Below are 26,366 nucleotides of genomic sequence, written 5' to 3'. Positions count from 1 at the left end.
CCTCGTCCGTGTCCTGCGGATCTGGAGGATCTTGTGGAGGAGGGGTAGATGGCGCCAGAGGCTGGGGTACAGAGACCCCAGCCGGAGGCTGAGGAGGCGGCGGATGTTGCAGAGTTGGCTCTGAAGCCGGAGGAGGCGGCTGCACCGGGGTCAGGGAGCCCGATGGAGGCACCTGTGGTGCCGCTAGCATGGCTGGGAGGACATCCTTGATGATAATCCCCCATCTGAGGAGACCTCATGAGACCGAGGAATTTATCGAAGAGCCTCCCCTCGCTGGCCGAAGAGGTGTTTGGGGGGCAGGGGGGATACCGACAGGGTAGCGGGGGACTGCTGGAGCCGCTGCGTACCCAGTCCATATGGACGCATGGGAAAGTTGCCCTGCGCATATGAGGGGTAGACTGTAGAGACTCGTTCTTCACCGAATTCGTGGAATGGCGGACGGGTGTTCCTGCCTGGCACGGCAGCCATTTTGTCAAGCTGCCTGCCACGTGCCTGAGACGTGTTGCCCAGCCCGCTGGGTCAGGCCTCATCCAAGACTATCACGTGTGGATCATGAGACCTAACCTGCTCCTCGGGTCTCGTCCCGGTAGGTGTGACACCCTCGACCCAGGGGTCACTACAGCTGCGTATAGGCGCCCCCTCAGATGTATTGCCAGAATTATGGTGTAGCCCCTCGGATGTATTGCCGGTGTCAGGGCGTAGCCCCTCAGCCATTGCGCCAGTAAAAGGGCATAGCCCCTCGGGTGTAAACTCAGTACAAGAACTTCCGGTCCTTCGACACTGCGTCTGGGAGGATCTGAGATTCCCCTCGATCCGAAGGCCGGTAGGTGAAGCAGCCTCGGTGGAAGGACCTGGCCGGTCACTCCGACGCGGGACAGTCGCTGGGAAGGAGTCTCCATTGCAGGGTGCGCTGGCAAATATCAGCCCTACCTTGGACCTGGACCTGGGAAGATGTTTCACATAGTTCTTGAGATCCTCTGGAGGCGACTTCTGGAAGATCTCCCTCCACCTGGCTAGTCTGTTCTTCAGCGCCTTCGAGGACTGCGAAGTCTCGTGAAGCATGGAAGGTGAAGTCACAGAGGCTTTTCTGGGGTATTACCATCCATACCCAGTCTTGCCCCTTGACTTCCCCTCAAAAGGAAAGAAAAAGAAATCTATGGCTAAGGGTAAAACAAACCTTTCCTTCCTGACTGCCTTTCCCAAATAATTTACCAAGACAAGAACTACCCATTCATTTCATTACCCTGATACTCCCCATCAGAGGAAGTTCGGAACACCACTCCTTTTCTATTGTACACAAAAATGTAGCCCGGACGCGAGAACAGCGCCTATTTATTATCAAAGACTCGACTTCCCCCCTCCCCCACCTTCCATCTAACACTCGGACGAGGAAGAGGCGACTAGGAAGGATAATTAGTTCCCATAAAAAACAACCTGACACAAGTACGGGAAGCAGACTTTAGAAAAAAAACAATGTTCCACTAACAAGGGTCAGGCAAGTCAGGCCAGCAGAACCCAGAACACACACCTGAACCTGTTTAAGAAGCACAGGTGTATAAAAGGTGGAGTTCCTGGCAGTACAGCAAGGAGCAGGTCCGAGAACTGAAGGGAGGTTGCGTGGCAGAGTCCAGCAGGGGATCCCTTCTCAATCCTAGCACCACTTGCTACCTGGTCTAAAGCAGAGCAGGACATCGGAACGCTGACCCGGTGTGGCTGGAGACTTGTAGAGCGGCAGAGAGAACCTAGAGCAAGGAGGGCTGCTCCCAGCAGGCAAAGTCCTGGCCATCGCTGCTTCCCCTGGGGCCGATTGCGGTCCCCAGGGATTAAGAGGGGGAGGCAGTGAGACCCTGACCTCAAGCCACAGATCCTGGGAAGTTGCCTGCTAGTGCGGCGCCATCTGGGTGAGTGAAAGGGAAAAGAAAGCCAGTGGCGTGTGAGGGACTGAAGCAGGACAGCGATAAAAGTGGACATCATAAGTTGAAAGCGGAAAGAAAAGGAAGCATTGCATTCTGGACACTGTAGTGAACTATAAATCGAAGTGGTCCTGCAAAGGTATCTGCAAAACCATTGCACAGTCTAAAGTGTTCCATAGGGAAAATTGTGAAGGGGAAGGTCCGAGCCCGACAAAGGGAGACCTGTGGTGAACAATGAATCTTGAGTTTTGTGAACTGTAAAAGCGAAAGTTAACAAAGTTAACCCTGACAGAAGGGAAGAGTAAAAAGCTGAAAAGTCGAAGTGGTCCTACGAAGGTCTGTCACAAAAACCACACACATTCGAAAGTCTTCGGCATCAGGAAACGGTCTGGTCCTGGCTGAGGGAGACCAGAAGTATAAAGTTAGGGGAAGGGAACCCCTCTGCAAGTATTGTTAAACTTTTGTTGTGAAAGGTCTGAGGGAGACCGGCGTGAATGTTTTTGAAACGTTAAGTCTGGGAAAGAAACTATAATGAAAAAGGCCTGGATTGTGTCCTGAGCTGCATCCTCGTGCCAAAGAAGCCCAATTGTCCTAAAACCTGAGGGTGTCACCTTGTCCTGTGCTAAAAACGTGGGGAAGGGACCCTTGTTGCTCAGATATCCTGACATGTAATTTCTGAACACTACTTTCTTTACATGTAGATTTTCCCTGCACACATTTATTATAGCACAACGGTAGGCAATACGTTTTGTTAGTATAGGCCATTTTCTGTCGACGGACACTACTAGGACTGTTATTTATTATTTGATGGGCGAGCGTGCTCCCATCCTTAGAGATAGGGCCAGATAGGCGTTTATGCAATCCTCATTGTTCAATAAACCCCCTTGAACATTGTACCTTTTGTGTCAGTCTTCACTTGTGATACCATGCCTCCCTTACATTCCTCCAAGTATACCTCCAATGGGCCTTTACATATGAAAACAAATGTTATCCCAATATCAGCAGAGATTGGCCTCAGACAAGTGCTTTATTATGCTTGGGTAAAGGGAACACCAGAGCTGTCAAAATAAAAGGAGGCCCTAGTACATATAATGTCCCTGGAAGAGGTATGATCACTGACATGGTTGTCATATATAAAGAGTTGGCACAGGGACCTGGACCCCAGTGACCTCAGGGTTAATCCCCAAACAATCAAAAGCATTTCCTAACTACTGTTAAAATGGCAACTATGAACCCGTGTTTAGTTGTTTACAACTATAGATGGGACAACAATATCTGGAACGTAAACTATCAATTTGATTTGAGGAGTTTCTGGATTTAGTTTCTCAATCATGTGCACTTGATTAATTTCTGAATGTCTACTCTGCAAGTGGCTAGTCTTAGCTGCTCTTGGAAGAGCAATGGCAGTGATATTTGTCTCCTTTGTGGGATTATCGAGGAATCGATAAGCCAATTAATGTTCATCTGCAAGGGCTTTAGGACTCTGACCACCTGAAGCCCTTTCTTAATCAGTTTAATATCCGTAGACTAGAAGAAGCTATGAGATTATGCAAACAGTCAAGAGTATCCCATTATAGTTCTCTGTTTAAAAAAAGCTTTATTGCGCTTGGTTAAGAAGGAACTATTTATTAAACCACACTGTATAGTCTAATTGAACTATATGTTTTGTTTCCAGGTCAGTCACCAGAATATTTTGTATTTTTATGTGTACTTTTGGTTTGGCTTGGTATCAGGAAGAAAACTTAGTATTACCAAATATGATTAGGAAATACGCGAAGACAATTTTACACTGTTGTTATTGATTAATATCAACTTTATCTGACTATTATGCTTAAAGGTCCCTTCATTTATTGTTTATATATGTATTTTTTTCTTCTGCCAATTTTAATATTGCAATATAAGGTAATAAATGTGTGTATTTATTTTGTGGTATTGCTGTGGTGCACCTTTATGGCTCATTGTTGAAATAAAGCAATCCTACGCCTACAATTTAGAGTACAGTTTACTGAGATACGTTTCCCAACATGCACTCTGCATACTTTTTGCTCTGTAGATATATGACCTAGCAACATCATCATCAGGTTTTGGTACATACTGTCCAGGGCCCCACACACCTAAACCCCTGATTTAATCTAGTAGTGCTTGTTTTTAGGATTAGTGCTCTGTTACTCAGTAACTGTTTTTTACACTGAAAGTTTCAGGGCTCCGGCAAAAAGACAGGAGAGCCTTTGACCAATAAACTGCAATTTCTTCATGAGAGGTACTCAACATCACAACAAGCATTTAGTTCCCCGTTACAAATGTATGTGCCCTATGACAGGCATACTAGGTATGTTGCTGGCTTCTCCTCGTCTAAAATCCTGCCTTTGGACTTTGCTGCCCAGAGAGCTTCCACCCATGCCTCTTATTGCAGGCATTCAAGTCCACGCCTTTGATGTTTGTGATTGGTAGGGCTTGGAAAGTATGGTCATTTTGGTCTGAGGTTTCTGAGAGGGTTGCAACCCCTGCTTTGTCATCTGGTCAGGGATTTGTGATCCTGGCTGATGGTATGAGATCTCTTGGTTACTAGAGTCCATGCAAGTGTTTCATTTCATACTAGATGAAGTATCAATGGGCTTACATTTGAGGCAGACTTGGGTACTCCTCCTGCATGTTGGCTGGAATTGCAATGTGGCATTGCCCCTGTCATTTGGTTGGACAGGAAAATATACGGTTCTCAGGGTTTTCTTAGGTAGTCAACCATTGCATCCAGCCAGAACACAGCACAGCAAGTGCAATGATCATTGTAAAGTTCTATGGCCCCCCTTTAGCTCCGAAAGGGTCAGAACATTTTATTACACAATTGCTCACACTCCCCCACTACTGAATGCTATCCTGATATAGGTCGATGTGGGGAGATTTCAATGTCTTATTACCCCCCCCTCCCTACCCCACAAACTTTCACTCAGCACACGGTCAACTCTTGCTTATGACACCTGTGGCATCTCAAGGCCATCACACATCCATACCCTGATTTGAAGTGATACCACAAAACGCATTGCGAACTGACAATGGCCCAGCATGTAAAATTCTTCAGACTTTATTACCTTTTTGGTCTAAACTCACATCTCAGCAATCATCAGCACTTAACCCTATGTTCTCTTTACTTATTTTTGTGACTTGTGCCCATCTGTTTTGTTCGGACATTCCCCTTCTTTGCCATTTCCCGCTTGCCTTGTTCCTGCTTCTTGTTCACCCAACAGACCACGTTCTAGTTTACTCCCTTTACTCCCTGGGTGGGTTCATAGTTCCCTCATTGATACAAGGGCTCACGCGTTAAGTCCACTACAGTAGTGATCTGCGCAGCATAAAAGTCAACTAACATAAGGCTAGGACATGCTAATAAATCCCAGAAAACATCCAAAGCCAGTACCCTCCAGTGTGCATACAGGGAGATCCTGTTGCTATGAGCAGCAAAGAGGTCCACTAGAAGGCTACCAATCCGTAGAAAAATCTGTTTCCACTACAAAGGAAAAGGGTATTCATTCAGGTTGTCAAACTGATAAAGGAATCTGTTCGTGCTCTAGCAGCTGAGCAGTCACATCGACAATTCATTGAAGAAAGGCTAAATGCCATAGCGGTCGAGCTAGCTTGCAAAACCGGAGGTGGGTGCCCCTTTGAAGATTTACATAAAACATTCACGCTCAGTTTTACTTCATTATTGCAGAAAGGATATCATAAGCTAAAGGATTATGACATCACCAATGACACCGTTTTTTTTGAGAATTCCGTAGACATGCAGAGATGGAACCAAACAGGCTTTGTTACATCTACAGTCCTGGGGGATGATCAGCTGGGTTAATTATGTTGAGGCAACATATTTTGACTTCTGAATTTCACAAGAGGTCTATTAGTAGAGGACAGGTTTCCTCATGTGCAATTACAAAATTGGATAACTCAAATCGAGAGCAGAGCGGAGGGTGCAAATCAGGTTCACTCCCTTTGAAAAGCTGTTACAGAAGGGATGCTCAATCCGCTTGGTCTCAAGGATAAAGATCTCACCTTGAACAGCTACAGTGGCATCCTTCCTAAAATGTCAGTGGTAATAGGAATTGGGCACTAAAATATCAGATGCAACCTGGTGACAGAACCGGAAGGAGGCTGCCAAATCATCCCATTGGGCAAAACCCAATGTAAATTGATTGCATGCATCGTCCTTTAATCTATGTTGCCACGGCTGTTGTTCTATAGACACGTTGTCCCATCTCTAGCGGTTATGTCTAGTCATTCACGTTGTGGAAGGGGATCATGTCGCTTAATGATAAAGTAACACAAGGTTAGCTCCCGTTGAATCTGCCAATTGCCCTTTAAGCCGGAGTGGATGAGAACAGAGTTTAATCACTGGGTTCACCATTTGAGAAAACCTGAAAGCACCAGACACTACTAATGGCAATAATCTCTGTAGCTCACTGGTGGCGACAATCTAAATCGTATTTGATGCGGGTAGTATGGCACAAGTTACAGCATCAGCTAGTTCTGGATAAACATACTTAAGACAGAATAGATAGCCTGAATTCATAAAGATAGGTTTGCTTTGATTTACTTCATACATGATGAAGACAAGGCGCAAAGGTCTGAAACGTTTACAACATATTGACTGTAGCTGGAGGGATGGGGGGGGGGGGGAGAGACTGAATTGGGCAAACCAGTAAGAGTACCATGTGTGAGATTTGGTTATTTTCTGGTGCTTGCTGTTCCTACAAGAATATGTTAAGATTAAGACACCACTGTTTCGCCTGTTTGATACAAAATATTTTGCATTTAGAAGAAATACAACTAAGAGGATGGTTTTGTGAAATTAAAATGCTAGGACTTATTCTTTTATTATCGCACAAGTGGCATTTGGTAATACAGTAAGCAGTGTAGAGGACTAAAAAATTAACCTTGGTCGCGGTGTCTCTGGATTTTATCTTTTGATTTGTAAAGCTGAACGTTGTGCCTCCAATTCCAATAAAAATATATATTTTTTAAAATCATTGATATGTTTGGAGTCAAAACCAACAACCTCTAGTTCCTGATTAAGGCAACAAAGGCACACAGATACATTATATAGTGTTATCCTCTAGGACATTGGTATAGGTTTTCATGTCCAACGTGCCACAGAGAAAGTGCACCAAATTCACAGTGGCTCCCAAAACAGAGCATAGTATGTCAAAATGATCGGGGCGAATAATGCACCATTTACCTTTCAAATATTTATGTGACTGTTTAGGTGAAAGAATGGCAGTTGGCTTGATCTGAAAGGGCTGAAATACACAGAGATATTGATACAAAAACTATTTCTTAAAATATGTGATTTTAGTCTTTTGGAGCATCGGTTTGTAATGTGGGCTTCCAAACGTATGAGGGCAAGTAACTCCTGAGGCTCAATCCACGATTAGATCTAACATTTCGTCCTCTGCTTTAATGTTTCTGCTCACCTTGCTCAAGATTATCTCTGGTGCCAAGTACTCAGGAGTGCCACACAATGTCCAAGTTCGTCCTTTGACTCGTTTGGCGAAACCAAAATCTGTCACCTGAAAAATAAAGGCATAAAGAACAGTGAATTTAATTATGTGGTTGAGCAAGGGAAGAACAAGTTCAAAGAGCTATGAAGGGAATGTTTTACTAAAGTAACGAACATGGGTCATTATGGTAAGCAGAAAAGTCTAGAACTTGCAGATATGAATAATGCTTATGTTGGGTGCCAGTTCATGTCCACTAAACAGAGAAATGTTCCCTACATGTACATGTTGGGCAAAGTCGCTACAGACAACACCGGCTTGCCCACCTCTGCCTCATTCCCGTTTGTAATTTTTTATTTGTACAGCGCTTATACACAAGTGAAGTGCATCTAAGCGCTTCAAGGCGGGAAGGGAACAAGGGAATCTAGTAGTTATTGTAGGCCTTGAAGTTTCCGAATTATCTAACAAATAAGTAACTAGCGTACTAAGTTGGCGGCATTTCTCCTAATGCAAGAGCATTAAGTGCATCAGGCGCAACCAGATTAGGGAGGGGAGACAAAGGGGGGACAAGGCAGAACTAACTATGCCTAGTAAATTCAGGTCATGCAAGTATTCTACAGACTGAGGTGCAGGGCAGGAGTAGGGGGGAAACACGTGCGACCCTCCCCGTAGGGCCAAGGGTTAAGTGCGGAGAGGTAGCCCCTCATGGAGCATATGCTGAAAGTGCAGTAGTGCTGAGAATAGTGCAGGGGCCCTGAGGCAAGTGTAAAGACTGGCGGTGAAGCCTGGGACCTGTGAGCCTCTGGAGGTGAGCCAGGCGAGCAGTCAGCAAAGCTGAACAGAGTTAGGGGAGGAGTGAAGGAGGAGAGAAAGAAAGGAGGTTAGCAGGATGAGGGAGACAGGAAGTGAAGAGGACAGTCTTGAGGAGCTCCGGCTCAAGGCGGAGAGGGGCACAGAGGCTGTTCCAGAGGGAGGCACCTGCAGAGGATAAAGATCTGCCCCCAAATCTCTGCTTGGAAACACGGTTCAAACGCAAAGAATTGGAAGAGGTCGAGAGGAGGGTTCTAGAAGGACAGTATTTAGGAAGAGAGCAGGCCCTAGCCCCAGAATGCCTTGTGGACTATGCAGAGGGTCTTGAACTTGATCCTAGCAGCCACTGGGAGCCAGTGGAGGGATTTTAGCACCCGAGAGATGTGGTCCCTGGGCTTGAGGCCAAGGATAAGTTTTGTGGTACTGTTCTGGATGAGTTGTAGCAGACAGAGTAGAAGTAGGAAGATTGAGAAAGAGGCTGTTGCAATAGTATAGCCTATAGAGAACCAGGGCTCTGGAGACGGTGAGCCTTTGGGGGAAGGTGAGAAAAGGTAGAATACCTTTGAGGAGGTGCACCTGATAGTGGGACTTTTTAAAGATGGTTGAGACATGAGAAGGAGAGAGTGGAGTTGAAAATGAACCCCAGATGTTTTGCCTCACTAGCAGGAGAGGGTGCAGGGCCAAGGGATGCCGAACAGTGGGAAATTGGGAAAGCGGGGGCAGGAGACCCAATGAGGACAACCTCCGTCTTACTGGCACACTGAGGCGGCTGAGATTGTTCGCAGCATATCAAGACTGAATTGCAGACAGTCAGGAATGAGTGAGGAAGAGGCCGAGGGTAGCCTGTAGGAGAGCTGTGTCGCACAACACTGAAAGTTAGAGGTGAAGGTAGAGATCCTGTTGGCAAGAGGGGCCATATAGACAATGAAGAACCAAGGGGATCGGTTAGATCCCAGGGGGACGCCACAGGTAGAGAGGGATAGAGGAGAGAAAGGACCCAAGTTCCACCTGGGAGGGACGGTCAGAGAAAGGAGGCAGGCCACGTCAGGGCCAGATTTGTGATGTCCAGGGTATCAGAGAGACGGGAAATCGGGATGTTGTGGTTTACCATTTGAAGGCGGAAGAGAGATCGAGAAGACGGAGGACAGAAGGAGAGTTAGAGTCAAGATTTGAGAGCAGGTTTTCACAGGTGTTCAGGAAAGCAGTTTCCGTACCTCTGGATGCTCTAAAGCCAGACTGATGGTCATGGAGACAACCAACAGATTCAGCATGGAGTGTAAGCTGGGAGAGAGAATTTCTACAGGAGTTTGCCCAGGAAAGGAGTGATAGAGATCGGGTCGATAGTTTGCTGGGATAGAAGGGTCAGCAGATGGTTCTTTGAGCACAGGGTGCACTAGAGTGCTTGCGAGAAGTGGGTAAAACTCCAGTGGTGAAAGGTTGCCCAAGGCTGAAGCAAGAGAATCAATGTTGTCCTTCATGGGTTTAGGAAGGTTTTAGGAGGGCAAGGGTCAACTGGTCTGTAGGAGGCTTTCAAAGACCAGACTTGTTAGATGCCGCTGAGATGCAGGCTTGAATATATGAAGACTCTTTTCATGGGTCGGATAACCATGAAGGCAAGAGCTAACGAAGGGTGTGCCGGTGCTGGAGGAGAAGAGAGCTTAAAGTGGGAGGAGAGAAGAGAGTGTGGCGAGTGAGGTAGTGAGAGGGATAGAGAGGGATGCCTGTTGAGATAAAAGCATCAAGGGTGGGGCCAGCAGTGTGCGTCAGGCCAGAAGGTAGAATGGAGAGAAAGTTACATAGGTTGCGGAAAGGACCTGAGGAGTCAGGAGAATCAAGATGGATTTTAAGATCCCCCAGATGGAGGAGTAAAGGAGCGAAGAGGCCAGATCAGCCCATTCAGATAGGAAGAGGGTGGGCTGGCCCGGCGGCCAATAGAAGGTAGCCAGAGTAAGAGAGGGTAAAGGGGAAAGAGCCTGCAGACCAGACATTCAAAAGAAGACTAGACCCGAATGATAATGATGGAAACTGTGAACGACTCAGGAAAGATCAGGGCTAGTCACCCTCCTTCCCCGTTATGCCTCAGCCCAGAAAGAATCTTGTAGCCTCCCAGGAGAAGTGTGTCAAAACTTGTGACGAAGCTGTCCTTGAACCAGGTCTCAGTATCAGAGGAGTGCTTGACAGCAGAGCGAGACTTAAGTGTGGCAACATGGAGCAAATTGCTGTTTTTGAAAGACTTACAAGGAGGGGACAAGGAATAGTGGTTCCCCCCCCAGTGAGCGGCGAGAGTGCCAGTGGGGCAGAAGAGCCAAAACTGACAAGGATGTCAGTGAGGGGAGTGTAGGCAAGGGAACCAGGACATTTGTAGATGGGAAGGGAGCCCATGTAGGAGGGACCACAGGGGGCAAGGGAGCCTGAGATGCAGGGGCAGTGGGTGGCTAGGGCACCAGAGAGGTGGAGGCTCCCAAGGTTGTCAGAGCAGTGTGAAGAAGGCAAGAGAGCCTGTACAGTTGGAAGTGACAAGGGAGCAGTTGAGAGGCAGTGAGGTTAGCAGGAGGCAAGGGAGAAACAGTTAGCAAGGTAGCCTGTGAGGAGGAAAGCGGAAAGTTGATAAGGCGAGGAAGAAGCCTATCAAAAAAGTTGAGGCCCTTGTACCAGTGTTGTACCATTTCGATAGACATTTATGGTGACCCTGGAGGTGCAGAATAAGGCAGGAAGGACCTCCCAGCGAGTGCCACTATTAATGTGCGAGTAAGAGTAAAGTGCGAGCAGAGCGACCATATGAAGAATCCATAGGTCGGGAGAAGTTACGACAGCAGATGTCAGGGACAGTCTCTCTGGCGGAAGCGCTAATGTAGGTGTCAGCTATAGGCAGGCCTAGGTTGGAGCGCAGTGTGTCCTTGAGTTACTTCCTGCCAGACAGTGAGAGGAGAAGGATAGGAAATAAAGAAGCAGTTAAAGTAGATAGGAGAGATAACAAGCGCCATAGAGAGGGTCACAGAATGTGGTATACTTAACCAGGCAGAACAGCTGAGGTACGTGGGAGGAAGTAGGTAAGGAGGGAGCAGGTGCACAAGGCAGTACTGGGAGGAAACAGTGGAAACGGAGGAGGGTGGGGGAACAGAAAACAAACCTGAACATTGGTCAAGGGTGTAACCAGTTAGCACAGTACAAGGAAAATGCAGTATGTGCACACACCTAAATCCGATTTTTAAAAAGGGAGGCACAACACAGTGAAAAGCAGGAGGTTAACAGATGGAATAAGACACACCAAAATCCGAATTTTAAAAAGGGAAGCTTTGTGTTTACTGGTGCTTCAGTGAGAACTCTGCTAGACATATTCACTTTTGTCTTAAAATAATGCAGGACTACCTAGGTTGCAGATTCATTAAGCAAAAGGTCTGGATCAATAACTTTCTTTTCCTTTATGTAATGGTAACACCTCTGCCAGAATTCCAAAAGCGAATAAGTTACTTACCAACTGGTAACGTTCTTTCGACTGGATGTTCCTCCAATGTATTCCACATATTTGACATGTAATGTCCACAGCTGTGCTGCTTTGAAAACATTTCGGCTGTGTGTGTCCTGCGTCAATGGCGTCGGGTCGATGGCCCTCGAAGGCCTCACTCGAGGGTGAGGGCATTGGATGTTACAAATAGGACACACGGCGCCCGTAGCCTCAGTTCATGCCCCCCCCACCACGTGTGACATGCCCGCACACAATGATTGCACATAGCCTTGAGGGAACGCAAGCCGCAATAGCATAGGAAATTCTTTAGAGGGGCAGATTGGGAGGGCGATGAGGAATATGTTGTAGGAACATCTAGTCAAAAGAATGTTACCAGTTGGTAAGTAACTTGTTCTTCAAATGGATTGTGTCCTCCAACGTATTCTACACCTTTGACAGACTCCCAAATCAGTATCAGTGATTGGAGGAGGGAGAAGAATTTAGAAATACCCAATCAGATGGCAGAATAAAGCACTGCTTTACCAAAGGTCCTATTCTGACCATGGCAAGTATCCAGGGAGTAATGCTTGACAAAGGTGTGGATGAAAAACCACATTGCAGCATCACAAATATTCTTAATAGGAACTCCCCGTTGCAGGACTGTATGTAGCCACACCCCTGGTGGAGTGAGCTCGCAAAGCCTCAGGAGGGTCCTTGCCGGACAATCTAACATTCAGTAATGGTGAGGATAATCCAACTCGACAAGGTCAGTTTGGTATCAGCCTGGCCCAATCTGTGTCCAGTGTACACCCCAAAAATGCTGGTTGTCCACTCTGACCCTGTGGACATCCTGGAAATATAAAAGCTCACCTAGGGTCCAACCTATGAAATCTCTCCTCTTCCTTACCAGGATGAGGAGGAGGATAGAAAGCAGGAAGTACCACTTTCTGGCTCAAAGGAAACTCGGACACTACCTTAGGTGGGTAGGACGGACGTACCCTCCGTACAACTCTATCCTTGTGGAACACAGTAAATAAAGGGTGACTTAGATGAAAGTGCCTTCAATTCACTCACTATGCGAGCAGATGTAACTGCAACCAAGAAAACTGTCTTGAAGGTCAACAGTCTCAAAGGACAAGAGTGCAAAGGTTCAAACGGAGCACTCATCAGGAATTTGAAGACTAAATTCAGATCCCAAACTGGCACCTGAAAAGGGGACGGCGGGAACACATTCGTGAGCCCTTTTAGAAATTGGGAAACCAAAGGAATCTCAAAAGAAGAAAATTCTACAGACGAGCACTTGAAGATAGACAGCGTTGGCAGGTAACCACTTGAGGACCCTTGTGGGCCAAAGAAAGCAAGAAAGAACCATCGGAAAGGAACACTGAAGAGGATCGATATTGTGACCTCTGCACCAGTCCTAAAACTTATGCCAACGGTACAGGGATTTAGTTGCCGGACGTCTGGCCGAAAGCAACATCTCCATAATGTCATCCGGGAGGTCCCAATCCTTATACCTCAACCTTTCAGAAACCAAGCGTGAAGGTTGAGAGTCCTGACCTCTGGATGGAGAACCCGACCCAGCCCCCCCCCTCCCCCATCTCCCCTTGCGCCCGAGAGCGAAGATCCTGTGAGGGGAAGCCGGCGAGGAGGACAGATGGACATTTCTAGAAGGTCCGGGTACCACGCTCTCCTGGCCCAATCTGGAGCAATTAGGATCATGTGGGTCCCGAACCTCTGCAACCTCCTTAGAACCCGAGGAATGAATGGGGACCAGAGGAAACGTGTACAGAAGTGGGAATGACCATTCCACGACCAATGCATCCCCTAAAGCTCCTCTCGGAGGAAATTCCCTTGAGCAAAATCTCTCGCACTTTCAGTTGGCACCGGTCGTGAACAGATTGAGGGGTTCCCCAAAGGGTGAACATCTCGTGAAGGACTTCCTGAGCTTGTGGGAGACCGTGCTCTGCCTGCTCAGAGAGTCCGCCGCCGCATTCTCCTCTCCAGCCAGATGAACTGCAGAGTGAGATTCCTTGCTGTATTGCCCAGAAACAGAGCTGCATCGCCTCTCTGCACAGGTAGGGAATAGTTTCTTACCTGTAACTCCATTTCTCCAGCATTGGTATCTTTCATGGATTCACATGCTTAGAATATTCCCCCGTCGTCAGACTGGGACCCCTCGGTACACATATGGAGCCTTTTCCTATAGGAAAACTTTCGACACTTTTGTGTCCTATCTACGTCCTTTTAGGACCCGCCTACGCATGCTCCGTAGGCCGTCCCAGTATAACAGGCCCGCCCCCGCGGTTCCCCTTCAGATTTCGGCCCCTCCAATGTAGGAAGGGTTAAACTTAAAAATCAAATACATTGCATTCCGGGGAGGTTTGGCGGGCGCATGTGAATCCATGAAAGATACCAATGCTGGAGAAATGGAGTTACAGGTTAGAAACTATTCCCTTCTCCAGCATTGGATCTTTCATGGATTCACATGCTTAGAATAGATTGTATAGCAGTAACACTTGAGACGGCGGTGAGAATGTAATGTAATATACCCTCACCATACTACACAATGCATATGTACAGTAGGAATAAGTTAACTCATATAAACTTACCCACATAAAGTATACTGTCATCAAAAAGGCAGAAGACAGATTCTCCACAGCGTGGACCTTATCTTACTGAAACAGATGGCGCAGGACAGCTCTTCCCATCTGCACCTCGTCCGCATGCTGCCTGGCAAGGCAGTAGTGGCGGGTAAACGCGTGGGGCACTGACCATGCCGCAGCCTGGCATATGTCCGTCAGTGGAATTCCTGCCCATAAAGCTGTTGAGGAGGACATTGACCTTGTAGAATGGGCTCTGGGATGTCCTTGCAGTGGCCTTCCGGCCTTGGAGTGACAAAACGCAATGGTCGATGAGACCCATCGAGCCAATCCCTGTTTAGAGATTGCTTTTCCTCTCGTCGACGGACCATATGCGATGAACAGTTGTCGAGTAGACCTGAGTTCCCGTGTACAATGTAGGTAAAATTTCAGAGCCCTCCTAACGTCCAGGGTATGAAGAGCTTTTTCTGCTGTCGATGATGGTGTTGCGAAGAAAGTAGGGAGAACAATGGACGAGTGTTTGTGATACACTGTCGGAACGAACGTAGGATTAGTTGCCAGGACCACTTTGTCCTTAAAGAATCTTAGGTATGGCGGGTCTACGACCAGCGCTTGCAGTTCCGAGATTCTCCTAGCTGATGTGATAGCAATCAAGAATGCCAATTTCCACGATATGAATTTTATGTCGGACGTGGCCATGGGCTCAAAAGGCGGTTTCATTAAGCCTGCCAACACTGTGTTGAGACTCCAAGTTGGGGGGAAACGTTTTACCGGGGGAAAAGTTTGAAATAAACCCCTCATGAAGTGTTTTACAAGTCTGTTGCTAAATAGAGGAGACGACTGCCTCTTCCTCGTGAACCTTGAGATGGCCGCCAGGTGCACCTTTATCGATGTGAAGGATAAACCCTCTCACCGCCAAGAGGAGCAGGTAAGGTAGAACTTGTTCCGGCGTCACCAACAACGGTTGTAGGCCTTGTTGTCCTCAACACCATTCACAGAACCTCTGCCACTTATAGGAGTAAGATTTATTTGTAGAAGGGGCTCGAGCCGCCTGCAGAATTTTTTGACAATCCTCCGCAACGTTTAAAGCACCGAACTCCGAAAAGTCAGGAGCCAGGCTGTAAGGTTGAGACTGCCCGGGTCGTGATGCCACACCGTGCCTTTGTCCCGGGATAGTAGGTTCGGGACTCTCGGAAACGCTATGGGATGTTCCAGCGACACGTGAAGCAGGTCGGAGAACCACGGTTGCCTCGGCCAGTATGGTGCCACTAGAATTACCCGGCAATTGTATCTGCATATCCACTGAATTGTCCTCCGTATGAGGGGGAACGGGGGAAAAGCATAAAGGAACATGTCCGTCCATGGGAAGGAGAATGCCTCCCCCATGGAACCCTCTTGAGGCCATCTGCTTGCGAATTGCTCGCATTTCTTGTTGTCTTTGGTCGCGAAGGCGTCCAGAGGGGGGTGACCCCATTTTTGGAACACTTTCATCAGGTGAACTGTGTTCATTTCCCACTCGTGTATTTGGGCCATGCTTCTGCTGAGGGAGTCTGCTTGGCAGTTCCTCATTCCTGGAAGGTGATGAGCCACGATGGAAATTTCGTGCTTTAATGCCCACTGCCATGGTTTCTGGGCTTCTATGGAAAGAGTTCTTGATCGCGTCCCTCCTTGTTTCCTCAGATAAAACATGGCCGTTGTATTGTCGGTCAGTATTCGTACTCGCAAGCCCTTGATGTGTGGTAGGAATGCCTTCAAGGCCCATCGTACTGCTCTGAGTTCTAACACGTTTATGTGTAGGAGTGACTCCGTTGGAGACCAGCGACCCTGCGTTTGGAGAGCACCCATGTGAGCTCCCCATCCGGTTAGGGACGCATCCGTGACTATGGTTTGCTGAAACTCCGGCTCCTGTAGGGGTACGCCGTTGTTCAGATTGTGGAAACTCTGCCACCACTGAAGGGTCCGAAGCAGCTTGTAGTCAATGGTTATCTTGTCTGACCACGATCCTTGAGCCTGCGTCCATCGGTCCGCGAGGAATTCCTGGACTGGCCTCATGAATAGGCGACAGTTTTCCACCAGATGGATGCAGGATGCCATGGCCTCTAGGACCGAAACGTATTTTCTCACTGAGATCTTGGTGTTTCGCCGTAGTCGGCGTGCTTGTTGATTGAGTCTTGAGGTTCTGTCGAGAGAAGGTTTTGCTAGCCCTAACTGGGTCTCGAACTGTGCCCCCAGGAATACCAGCGATCTCGATGGCTGCAGAGAGGATTTTTCGAAGTTTATGGCGAATCCCAGCTGTTGTAGAAGCTGCATGGTGGCTTGTAAACTTGTGTTGGTCGACGCTGGGGAGGATCCCCTTACCAGCCAGTCGTAGAGGTATGGGTATACATGGTGGCCTTGCTTCCTTAGCCAGGCCGCTACTGGAGCCAGGCATTTCGTGAACGTTCTGGGGGAGGGCTTGAGCCCAAAAGGAAGAACCGTGAATTGGTAGTGAGTCCGCCCTATTACAAATCTTAGGAATTTCCTGTGTTTCCGACACATAGGAATATGGAAATACACGTCCTGTAAATCCAGGGACGCTAGAAAATCCCCCTCTTGAACGGCGCGGATCACTTCCTGCAGAGTGAGTATCTTGAATTTTAGGCTCTTCAAAGATTTGTTGAGATCGCGTAAGTCTAAAATGGGACGCCATTTGCCGTTCGGCTTTTTTACGACGAAATATCTTGAGTAGACTCCTTGACCTCTCTGTGATGTTGGAACTAATTCTATCACGCCCTTTGCTAACATGAGTGTTACCTCTTGTTGCAGTATCTTCAGATGGGAATGAGCGGTGAACGCAGGTGGAATTTGCGGAGGGCTGTGTTTGAATTGTAGAGAGTGTCCGTTTCTTATAGTATCCAGCACCCATTGATCCGTCGTTATTCGTTCCCATTCGTCGACATATGCTGAAACTCTTCCCCCCCAGAACGGTGTGTTGTATGTCACTGCTGATCTTTATTTTGCTTGTCTCTCGACGACGATGGATATGATGGTCTTTTCCTGGAAGTCTGGAAGTTCCGACGACGGTTTGCCGTTTGGGAGGCACATCTGTATCCCTGGGTGGGGTGAGCTGATCTGCCAAAGGATCTGTCTCCAGATGCAGAGAATCTTGAATTACCTGAAGCCCCTCTAAAGGGACGAAAAGACTTGTAGTTTCTGCCACTCTGGAGGGCGCCCAATGAACGCGCCGTGTCCGAGTCCTCTTTCATTCCCTTTAGGGCTTCGTCCACCTCCTCGCCGAAAAGAAGGTCTCCCTCAAAGGGCATATCTAAAACTTTGTATTGTACTTCTGGCCTGAAGTAGGTACACTTAAGCCAAGACTGTCGACGTAATACGACCCCATTATTGACCTGCTTGAAGCCTGACTCAGCGAGGTCCACCGCGATGTTTATTGCGTGATTTGAGGCTTCCTCACCTTCTCGGACGAGTAACATCGCTGCCTTCCTATGCTCTTCCGGAAGATGATCAAGCAACGGAGCTAGCCGGTGCCACATCTCCCTATCGTATCTGGCAACAATTGCCAGAGAGTTTACGGCCTTTACTGTGGTCGCTCCCACGGATAGCACTTTTTTGCCAAAGGCATCTTGGCGTCTCGCTTCGTTCTCCGGAGTCGTCGTGCACTTGTGCTGGGCCTTCGCCTTCCTCGCCGCTGCCGCCGACACCACCGAGTCTGGCATTGGTTGGGAGGATAAACACTTGGGGGTAGACTCTGGAGCCTTAAACTTTTTTTACAGGCGTCCTTTCACTGCCGGCTCTGAAAACGGGCGACGCATCGTCTGCAACCCCTCCTTCCATACATGGTCTGGTATTGGTATCGAGAACACCGACCTCCTTCTCTTACCCATGTGGTCGAACAAAAAACAGTCCTTTTTCTGTTCTTCCTGGGACAAACCAAATTCTTTGCATGCCTTCTCCATCATAGAATGGAATGACGCAATGTCGTCCGGAGGGGATGGGTGAGCTGGGCTTCTAGGGGTTTCCAACTCCACCTCTGACTCCCAGGTTGGATCCCTGGAGGGGGATGAGATATCCGACATGGCTCCCCTGTCAGACTCCGAATCTGGCAGCTCACCTTCCTCTTGTGCCAGTGCTGAGATTGGCGTGCGTAGGTGCGTCGGTTGACGGGACGGGCCCGGCTCGTCGACGGGTGACTGTGGCAGGTTTGCCTGAGGTAGTCTCTGGTCCAACGACTAACAACGATTGAAGCGTGGACAGAATTTCCAACGACAAAACCGATTGAGGATTGAGAAGAGGGGCAGATACCGGTATAACGGATCCCCTCGTCGACGACTTGTCAGCCACTCGTAGCCCAAGGTCTGCTGGGCCAGCTATTCTCTCATTCTCGTCCTCCGAGGACAGCAACACAGCCTGTTCTTGTAGTAAAGTATCCAGGGGGGTCGGATCAAAAACTTCCGGCCTCCAGGCCTCCTGTAGAACCCCCGTCGACGAGGCCATCGTCGACGACGTCGGTGGGACGGTGGATGCCACCTGCCTAAGTGGCAGGGTGGGGGCCAATGACTGGGCCGCCGTCGACGACAGTGACTTAGCAGGTGGTTTTGGCGGTCCCTTCTTTTCCACACTTGGCTTGCTTTTACTCGGCTCTCGACTCGTGGTCGATCTATGATGATCGCCCGAGGAGGATTTCCTTTCCTTTGATGATTTCTTTGACGAGGAGTCTCTAGTTGAGTGACTTCCAGACGACTCTTTTTCCGTCGGTCGAGATTTCTTCGCCGGTGGTTCTGACGAGGTAGCGCGGCGTGATGTTTTCGCCGATTGTGTGGAGCCTACCTCCGTAGGGGGTATGCCCCCGCTCCTTCATTCAGCCATGCCACCAGTCGTCGACTGCGGTCTTTGAGGGTTTTTTGAGAAAACCCTTTGCATATGTCGCAGTTATCCGCCGAATGAGGGTAGAGGCAATATATACAATCCATATGTCCGTCCCCCTCGTAAACTTTTTTCACATCGCGCGTGGTCGGAACAGCGCTTTTCCTGACACAGAAGACATTGTCTGTACTAAAATTCCAGTAACACAACCTTGTACAAAATAGTAAGACAACGCGAGGAGATCCCACTATTTTGGAGACGGTTGAAATCTGAAGGGGAACCGCGGGGGCGGGCCTCTTATACTGGGACGGCCTACGGAGCATGCGTAGGCGGGTCCTAAAAGGACGTAGATAGGACACAAAAGTGTCGAAAGCTTTCCTATAGGAAAAGGCTACATATGTGTACCGAGGGGTCCCAGTCTGACGACGGGGAATATTCTAAGCAGGTGAATCCATGAAAGATCCAATGCTGGAGAAATGCATAGCCACTGTGTTGTCGGTCATGATCAGGACACTCTTCCTCTGTACAGACGGCAGAAAAGCCTTCAGGGCTAGCCTGATGGCCCTCACCTCCAAAAGATGTATGTGGAGTTTGGGCTCCGAATGAGACCAAATACTGCTGGTGGACAGCCCGTTAGCGTGAGCTCCCCCATCCTGTGAGGGAAGCATCCGTCACCACAGCTGCCAAAAAAGCTCCCCTCTCATCTTTGTTGGCCCACCACAGAAGATCCTGTAAGACCGTGAGCAGAATCTGAAGAGGATCCGACATTTTACCTGAATACTGGGACCACTGCGTCTTGAGAGACCATTGAAGTGATCTCATCCTCAGTCTGACCTCTGGCACCCAGAAAATGCAGGATGCCATGAGGCAGAGCAACCTTAAGAATTCGAAAGCTGGAAGACTCTGGGCATGTTGACATTTGTTAACCATCTGTACAATGTAATGAGCCCTCACCTTGGGAGGTGAGCACTTCCAAGGATGTGTCCAACACTGCCTCGATGTACTGGAGCAGTTGGGAAGGTGTCAAACGCGACTTCTTGAAATTGAGGGAGAAGCCCAGCTTGTGAAGGGAGTGGCAGGTGAGATGGAGATGATCCAAAGCTTGTTCGGGAAAACGCGCTCGGATCAGCCAGTCGTCCAGGTAAGGGTAGATGTGAACCCCCTCTCTCCCGAGATACGCTGCCGCCACCACCATGAGCTTGTTGAAGACCCTCGGGCGGAGGTCACTTGCCCGAACGGCAGGATCCGAAACGGAAAGTGCGAGTTGCCAGCCGCAAACCTCAGGTACTTTCTGTGCTTTGGATGTATCGGCACATGAAAGTAAGCATCCTGTAGGTCCAGAGACACCAACCAATCCTGAAGTCAAAGGGCCTGAAGGACTTGAGAAAGAGTGACCATCTTGAACTTGTCCTTCTGGAGGAACTCGTTCAAGCACCATAAGTCCAAGATGGGTCTCGGTCCTCCGTCTTGCTTTGTAATAAAGCAATATGGGGAATACCATCCCTTGTTCCTCCCCGCCACAGGCACTAGTTCTATAGCGCCTTTCTCCAGCAGGGTCAAGATTTCCTGCACAAGGAGCGGGTCTGGAATCTTCAAAGAGAGTTTCCCTGGTGGATTGTCGTGAGGCGACGTAGGAAGGGGGCAGTAGCCGTGGGCTATTGTTTCCAGAACCAACGCATCTAAAGTAATGGCAACACTGGGTCAGTGGACGGACCTTGATCTAAAATGTCAGTCAGGTCATCCTGAGTGAAGCCAACTGGAGGGCTGGACCACCCTAGGTACTCAGTAACTCTCTACATTAACCTCCTATAGGAGGATTCAGCATGAGCCCCAGGCTCTGGTCTCCCAAACTGCATCTCAGGAGATGTGTCAAGACCACTGGCGGCATGTACAGACTGACGCAGATCCTCACTGACTGTCCTCAGAAAAGACCATGTCACGAGCCTCAGGTGTTTCACCAGGAGCATCAAAAGGATCCAACTTCACATCAGACCTCTCCTCATCCTCATAAATGTTATGCAGAGAATATTCCTAGGGACAGGAGCAGCCCTAGAGTCAATAACAGGCCTCACAGTCTTAGATAGAGCCTTTCTCGGACGATCCACAGCCACAGGGTACTCCAACGGCAAATTCCAGCCATTTGGCCCCGATGGCGTCGGCATCGAAATGGGCGCTGAAGACTTCGAGGGCCGGACCAAAGGCAAAGCCCCAACAGCCGCACTCTATGGACACAGCGCCGACTGTCAACGCCGTCCTTGACACCTTGCTAGATTTCGACGGTTTCATTGGGGACGAAGAATGCGACCTAGACCTGCCAACTCTCCGGCAATCCACAGGAGCCTTGTCCGTATGGGACCCCGACAGTTCCCGATGTTTATCACCCGAGTGCCCAGACCCGAGGGTGCACGAGCATCAGACCGAGACCGTTTCCTACACTGAAGGCGTGGACGGAACGGTTCCCTGGTATTGAAAAATGGCCAGCATTTGCTCCCTGAATGCCTCCCATTCCTCTGGAGCAGAGGATTTAGTGGGACAAGCCACTTTTCTTGCAGAGCCATCATCCGATGGGGAAGCCGAACAGTGACGCCGCTTCCGGGAGTGCCACGAACGAGTTCTCGAAGCAAAAACGTTTGCAGAAAAAACTGAACTGAGGCTACGGGTGCCGTGCGTCCTATTTATAACATCCGATGACGTCACCCTCGACAGAGGCCTTCGAGGGACATCGACGCAGTACGCCCTCTGCCGAAAGATTTGCGAAGCAGCACTGCTGTGGACATTACATGTCAAAGATGTGGAATACGTTGGAGGACACAATCCATTCGAAATAGTTTTTTAGGCTTGCATCACACTAAACTTTAGCCAAAAATACTCCTAATGCACATTTTGAAGGCAGAAGCTTGAACCGTGTCTGCATTTTTCAATGACATCCCACAGCAGCAAGTGAGTTTTAGGAGTCCTCACTTTCAGGGACTAGAAATCTAAAGAGCAATTGAGGATATAGATAATTATGTTCTATTATTTATATATCATTCTTGCAAAAGTGGTGATTGATCGAAAACCTCAAGATTGAAAATCTGGTTTGCCCTGCTGGGATTCATACATGTGACGTCCAGATCTGGCACACAAATCTCTGCAGGGAGTGCTGAACTCACTGAACTATGTTATTACAATTCTGCTGGCTCAATAGTGTCCATGACAGCCGGGGAATATGTTGTTAGAATTTCAGGTGTTCCTAGAAACAATATCCTTGGCCAAAATTATGTTATGAAGAATAGCCTGTAGCTTGCTGATGGCCTGTAAATTTGCACAATCGTGCCAAGAACTGGCATATGACGAGACTTGTACAGAAATTGTCCAATCTAAAGGAGCAGAAAGGCCTCAGCCAGAGACCTCTGGGGTTGCAAAGTGGACACTGGGCCTTGTGAGCTACTGCAAAGAGGTCCATCTGAAGAGGCCCCGTTAACCTAATGATATGTTTACCACTTCCCTGTTCAATTTCCACTCATGTGTACTCAACATCCTGATGAGCAAGTCTACCAGAACCGTGAAATAGGGAATAGGAATCCTGCTAGTTGTTTAGCTTGATGAATAAGACCACTGTGGTGTAGGTTACATAAGGGAGGGTTAGTTAGAACCCTCTTGTTGAAAGCAGGCCATCAGTGTTCGGTATGATAAGTATGTGATGGTGCTGAAAAGCCTGCTATCGAACATGCTGGTTTTGGGAAATGCAAGTTGACTCCTACCAAGAACTTGTATCTATAGTGCCATCGCCAAATGAAACTCATGTGTAGGGTGGCATTGGGAAACACCAAGCCACCGAGGCAGGAGGCCCGGCGATGGACACTGCATTGGTGAGGCATGGAAGATATCCTGTCCTCTTGGGGGGGGAACAACCCCACCTGCCGAGGTATGCCATATGTTCTCTAGGCTTCTGTTAAGTAACTCCTTATGTGTCATGCGCAAGCAGTGGAAGTGCTGGAGCCGGTGGAAGATGCGATAATTTTGCTGGAAATTCTACCATACTACGCGGTCTAGTCTTCTCCTAAAATGGCCGCTGCCTCTATTTCTATGGGCGTTTCCTTTTGCCCAGTGCGTTGCATCAGTGTTGTGGAAGCTATCGCTCTGCTTGTACTTTGCTCCGGTGGTACCGGCCTATACAACTCGTCATATTTCCCAGCCTTCTGTTCTGTCTCTCGGTTCCTGTCCTGTATCCCTTCAATTCTTGCTTCGCTCCTTTTTTCGTCCTTCTGGGTACGGGTTTGTATCCCTTGTTTACTTTCGGTTTCCTCTCTCCTGTTTTTATCAGCTCCTACGCGGCACTTACTTTTCTCCCACCACGCCTTCGCAGAACCTTTTTTTTTTCATACTTTACCTGCTCATCAGCTTTCTTGAGTACTTTTCCTACTCGTAACCACATTACGAGTGTTCTGTCTGTTGTTGCTCCATCTGGCTTTCTTTCCCCGCAGTGTTCCATTCTGTTGCTGTCATTCCGCTGCACCTTTCTCTGTTATCTCTCCTCTCGTTCTTACCATTTTCTCTTCTTTCAGCTCTCCCTGTTCTGCTCTTATACTAATCTTTCTTCTGTTTTGGTATAGGGGTTTTCGTACCCTTTGTTTAGTTGGCCCTTCCTCCAGTATATTCTCTTCCCTACTTATCCGTCTCCTTCCTGCAGGCTACTGTATCCACATTCCTTTTTGTGCCAGTGCTCCTATTGAAGTCAATTATTTGGAATCTGGATTTACTTGGATCTCATAAGGGAGACTGCAGCCGCACATTTGTGACACACATTCCTGCTGCATTTCAGCACTGAACCTCATTCAAGATCAAGAGGATTTATCTTAATTTTCAAAATTTACAGTAAAATTACATCGCATTGACTACTACAGGGTTTTCTCTGCCTTCAAGGCTTTTTCCCTGGACTTTTGGGGGCTTGCTCCTCAGGGTTCCCCGTGACCTGATAACGGGTCAAGGTGGCCTCCAAAGGAGCTCGTCCTTATCTTCATCAAAAGAAGGACAAGAAATCTAAAGAGACTAAGAAGACTCGGAGAAAGAAAGATTCAGAGACCTACAAAAGCACCTTGGAAGAATCAGGTGAGGAGGTGGAACGGGAGGGATCATCAGATTTTGACAATATGCTGGAGAACCACAGAATCCAGTTAATGCTATATGCAAAGGCCTTCACTTTGTAAAACAGCAGTCACTACTCCCATCACTTTCGGGAAGATCCCTGGGGTTATATATTTTAAGGAATAAGCTACTTACCTGTAAACCACTGTTCTCCAGCATGGGTATCTTTCATAAATGCTGTTTGAATATTACCGGTCAGGCTGGGAATCCTCTAACATTAAAGCAGGTTACATTTAAATTATTTTCTCTGCTTGTCACTTTAGTGCTCTATTGGGAGTAATTTTTGCATCATACTGCCCACAGCCAATTCGACTTGTCCCCTTAGCTCCACCCCTACAGGCCATCTTAACATATGGAAGTGCACGTATTGTGGCAGTATGAGCCAAGAAGAGCCAGAGGGGGGTATGAGGGAGTGTTGCATGTGAAACTATGAAAGATACCAATGCCGGAGAACAGGAGTTACAGGTAAGTAACGTATTCCTTCTCCAGCTTTAGATCCTTCACAGATTCACATGCTGTTTCAATAAGATTACACAGCAGTACCTACATAGAAACAAAATGTCCTGAGGCATAGCCCAAAAGAAGCAACCACTCACCTCTGGCACAAGCACCTTGTACAAGCAGGTTGCAGAGCACTGTCTGGAAGACCCAGGACTCCTCTCTGGAATCCCTATCGATGCAGTAGAACCTTCTGAAGGTATGGACAGATTTCCATGGAGAAGGGGAACACTGGACAGGAACACCGTAGTAGCCACGGCACTTGTCAAGTGTGCTCTTGGTCTTCCTGGAAGCAGCCTGTTGGCCTGATGACCGTGGGAAATGCACACCGACAGCCATCCATCAAGCGAAGAATTGAAAGGATGTTTCCCTTGCCAGCAGGTCCGAATGCAACAAACAATTGTGATGAATTTCAGAAATCATTAGTGCGAGCCACACAGAACGTAATGGCGTGGGTAACATCCAGGGAAGGCAAGGATCGCTGTGCAGGACATAATAGCCAAAGAATACTGGCAGACGCAAGGATTCATTGGGGGGAATGCAGAGGGACCTTCGGCATAAAGGAAGGGTTTGTTTGAAGGACCACCTTAGACTGATGAAGTCAAGTAGGGATGCTTGCAGGAGAGGGCCTGTAGTTCTTTCACCCAACTGGGTGAAGTAAAGGCAAATAGGAATGCTGTCTTCTAGGAGAGAAACTTCAAGGAGGCTCTCTGTAGAGGCTTGAAAGGAGGGACTGTTACCAGGAACCATGCTTTGAGTGACAGGCTCGCTGGATTGTGGTGGAGAAGCTTGTAGTTCTGCTGGGTCAGCAAAAGTTGAGCTCTGAGGCGAGTGGGTGACATTTGGGAGAGGGTCAGGTACCAAATCTGCAGAGCACACTTTGGAGCAATGAGTATCATCTGGCACGGTTGCTCTTTCATCCTGCGCAACACTCGTGCTACCAGCAGAATTGGTGGGAATGCGTACAGGAATCGCTCGTCCAAGTTATCAAGAATGTGTCCGTCTGTGATTGGGCCTCTGTCTACCTCTAGGCGAAAAGGGGCATTTTGTGTTGCAGCTGGTGGCGAAGAGATCGATCTCCGGGTGTCCCCAAATGCAGAGGATCCACAGAGTTTCTTCCTTGTCTAACTCCAACTCGTGGGATGTTGAATATCCCTGCTTAATGTGTCCGCTAGAACATTGTCTATTCCTGGCAGGTGCTCTGCTTTCAACTGGACCTTGCGTTGTAACTCCCATGCCCAGAGATTCTGTGCCTCTCTGGATAGGATCTCTGATCTTGTACCGCCCCACTTGTTTGGTTTAATGCACAGAGGTTGTGTTGTCTGTCTGTATTGGGACTACCAGACCTGCTAGTACGGGTAAAATAGCTTTCAGTGCCCAGCGGTTGCTCTGAGCTCTAGGGCGCTGATGTGGAGTAGAGACTCTTGGGCTGACCATGTGCCCTTTGTTTGGAACTCTGCCATGTGTGCTCCCTAGCCGGATAGGGATGCGTGTGTCCCGAGGAGGAGTGTAGGCATGGGTGCCTGAAATGGCATCCCTTATGTAAGTTTGTGGCGTTCCGTACCAATGAAGTGCTTTGTGAAACGCTGGTGGAAGTTGGACGATGTCTTCCCACGACCTCCAGGCT

General features: G+C 48.3%; 1 protein-coding gene across 3 annotated transcripts in view; it reads right to left on the bottom strand.

Annotated features, from left to right (window-relative positions):
• The window catches only part of PRKACA (protein kinase cAMP-activated catalytic subunit alpha), a 1,211,861-nt gene that overhangs the window by 196,595 nt on the left and 988,900 nt on the right, over window positions 1-26,366 (bottom strand). For all 3 annotated transcript variants that reach the window (XM_069603980.1, XM_069603981.1, XM_069603979.1), the window contains one exon: window positions 7,373-7,468. In XM_069603980.1, the coding sequence (XP_069460081.1) occupies window positions 7,373-7,468 (96 nt within the window). The remainder of the gene's footprint in view (window positions 1-7,372; window positions 7,469-26,366) is intronic.

Source organism: Ambystoma mexicanum, chromosome 3q, assembly GCF_040938575.1.
Source record: "Ambystoma mexicanum isolate Mex_15411 chromosome 3q, UKY_AmexF1_1, whole genome shotgun sequence".
Lineage (NCBI taxonomy): Eukaryota > Metazoa > Chordata > Amphibia > Caudata > Ambystomatidae > Ambystoma > Ambystoma mexicanum.
The sequence above is the reverse complement of the archived record's forward strand: the minus strand, read 5'-3'. Positions and strand labels throughout refer to the sequence as shown.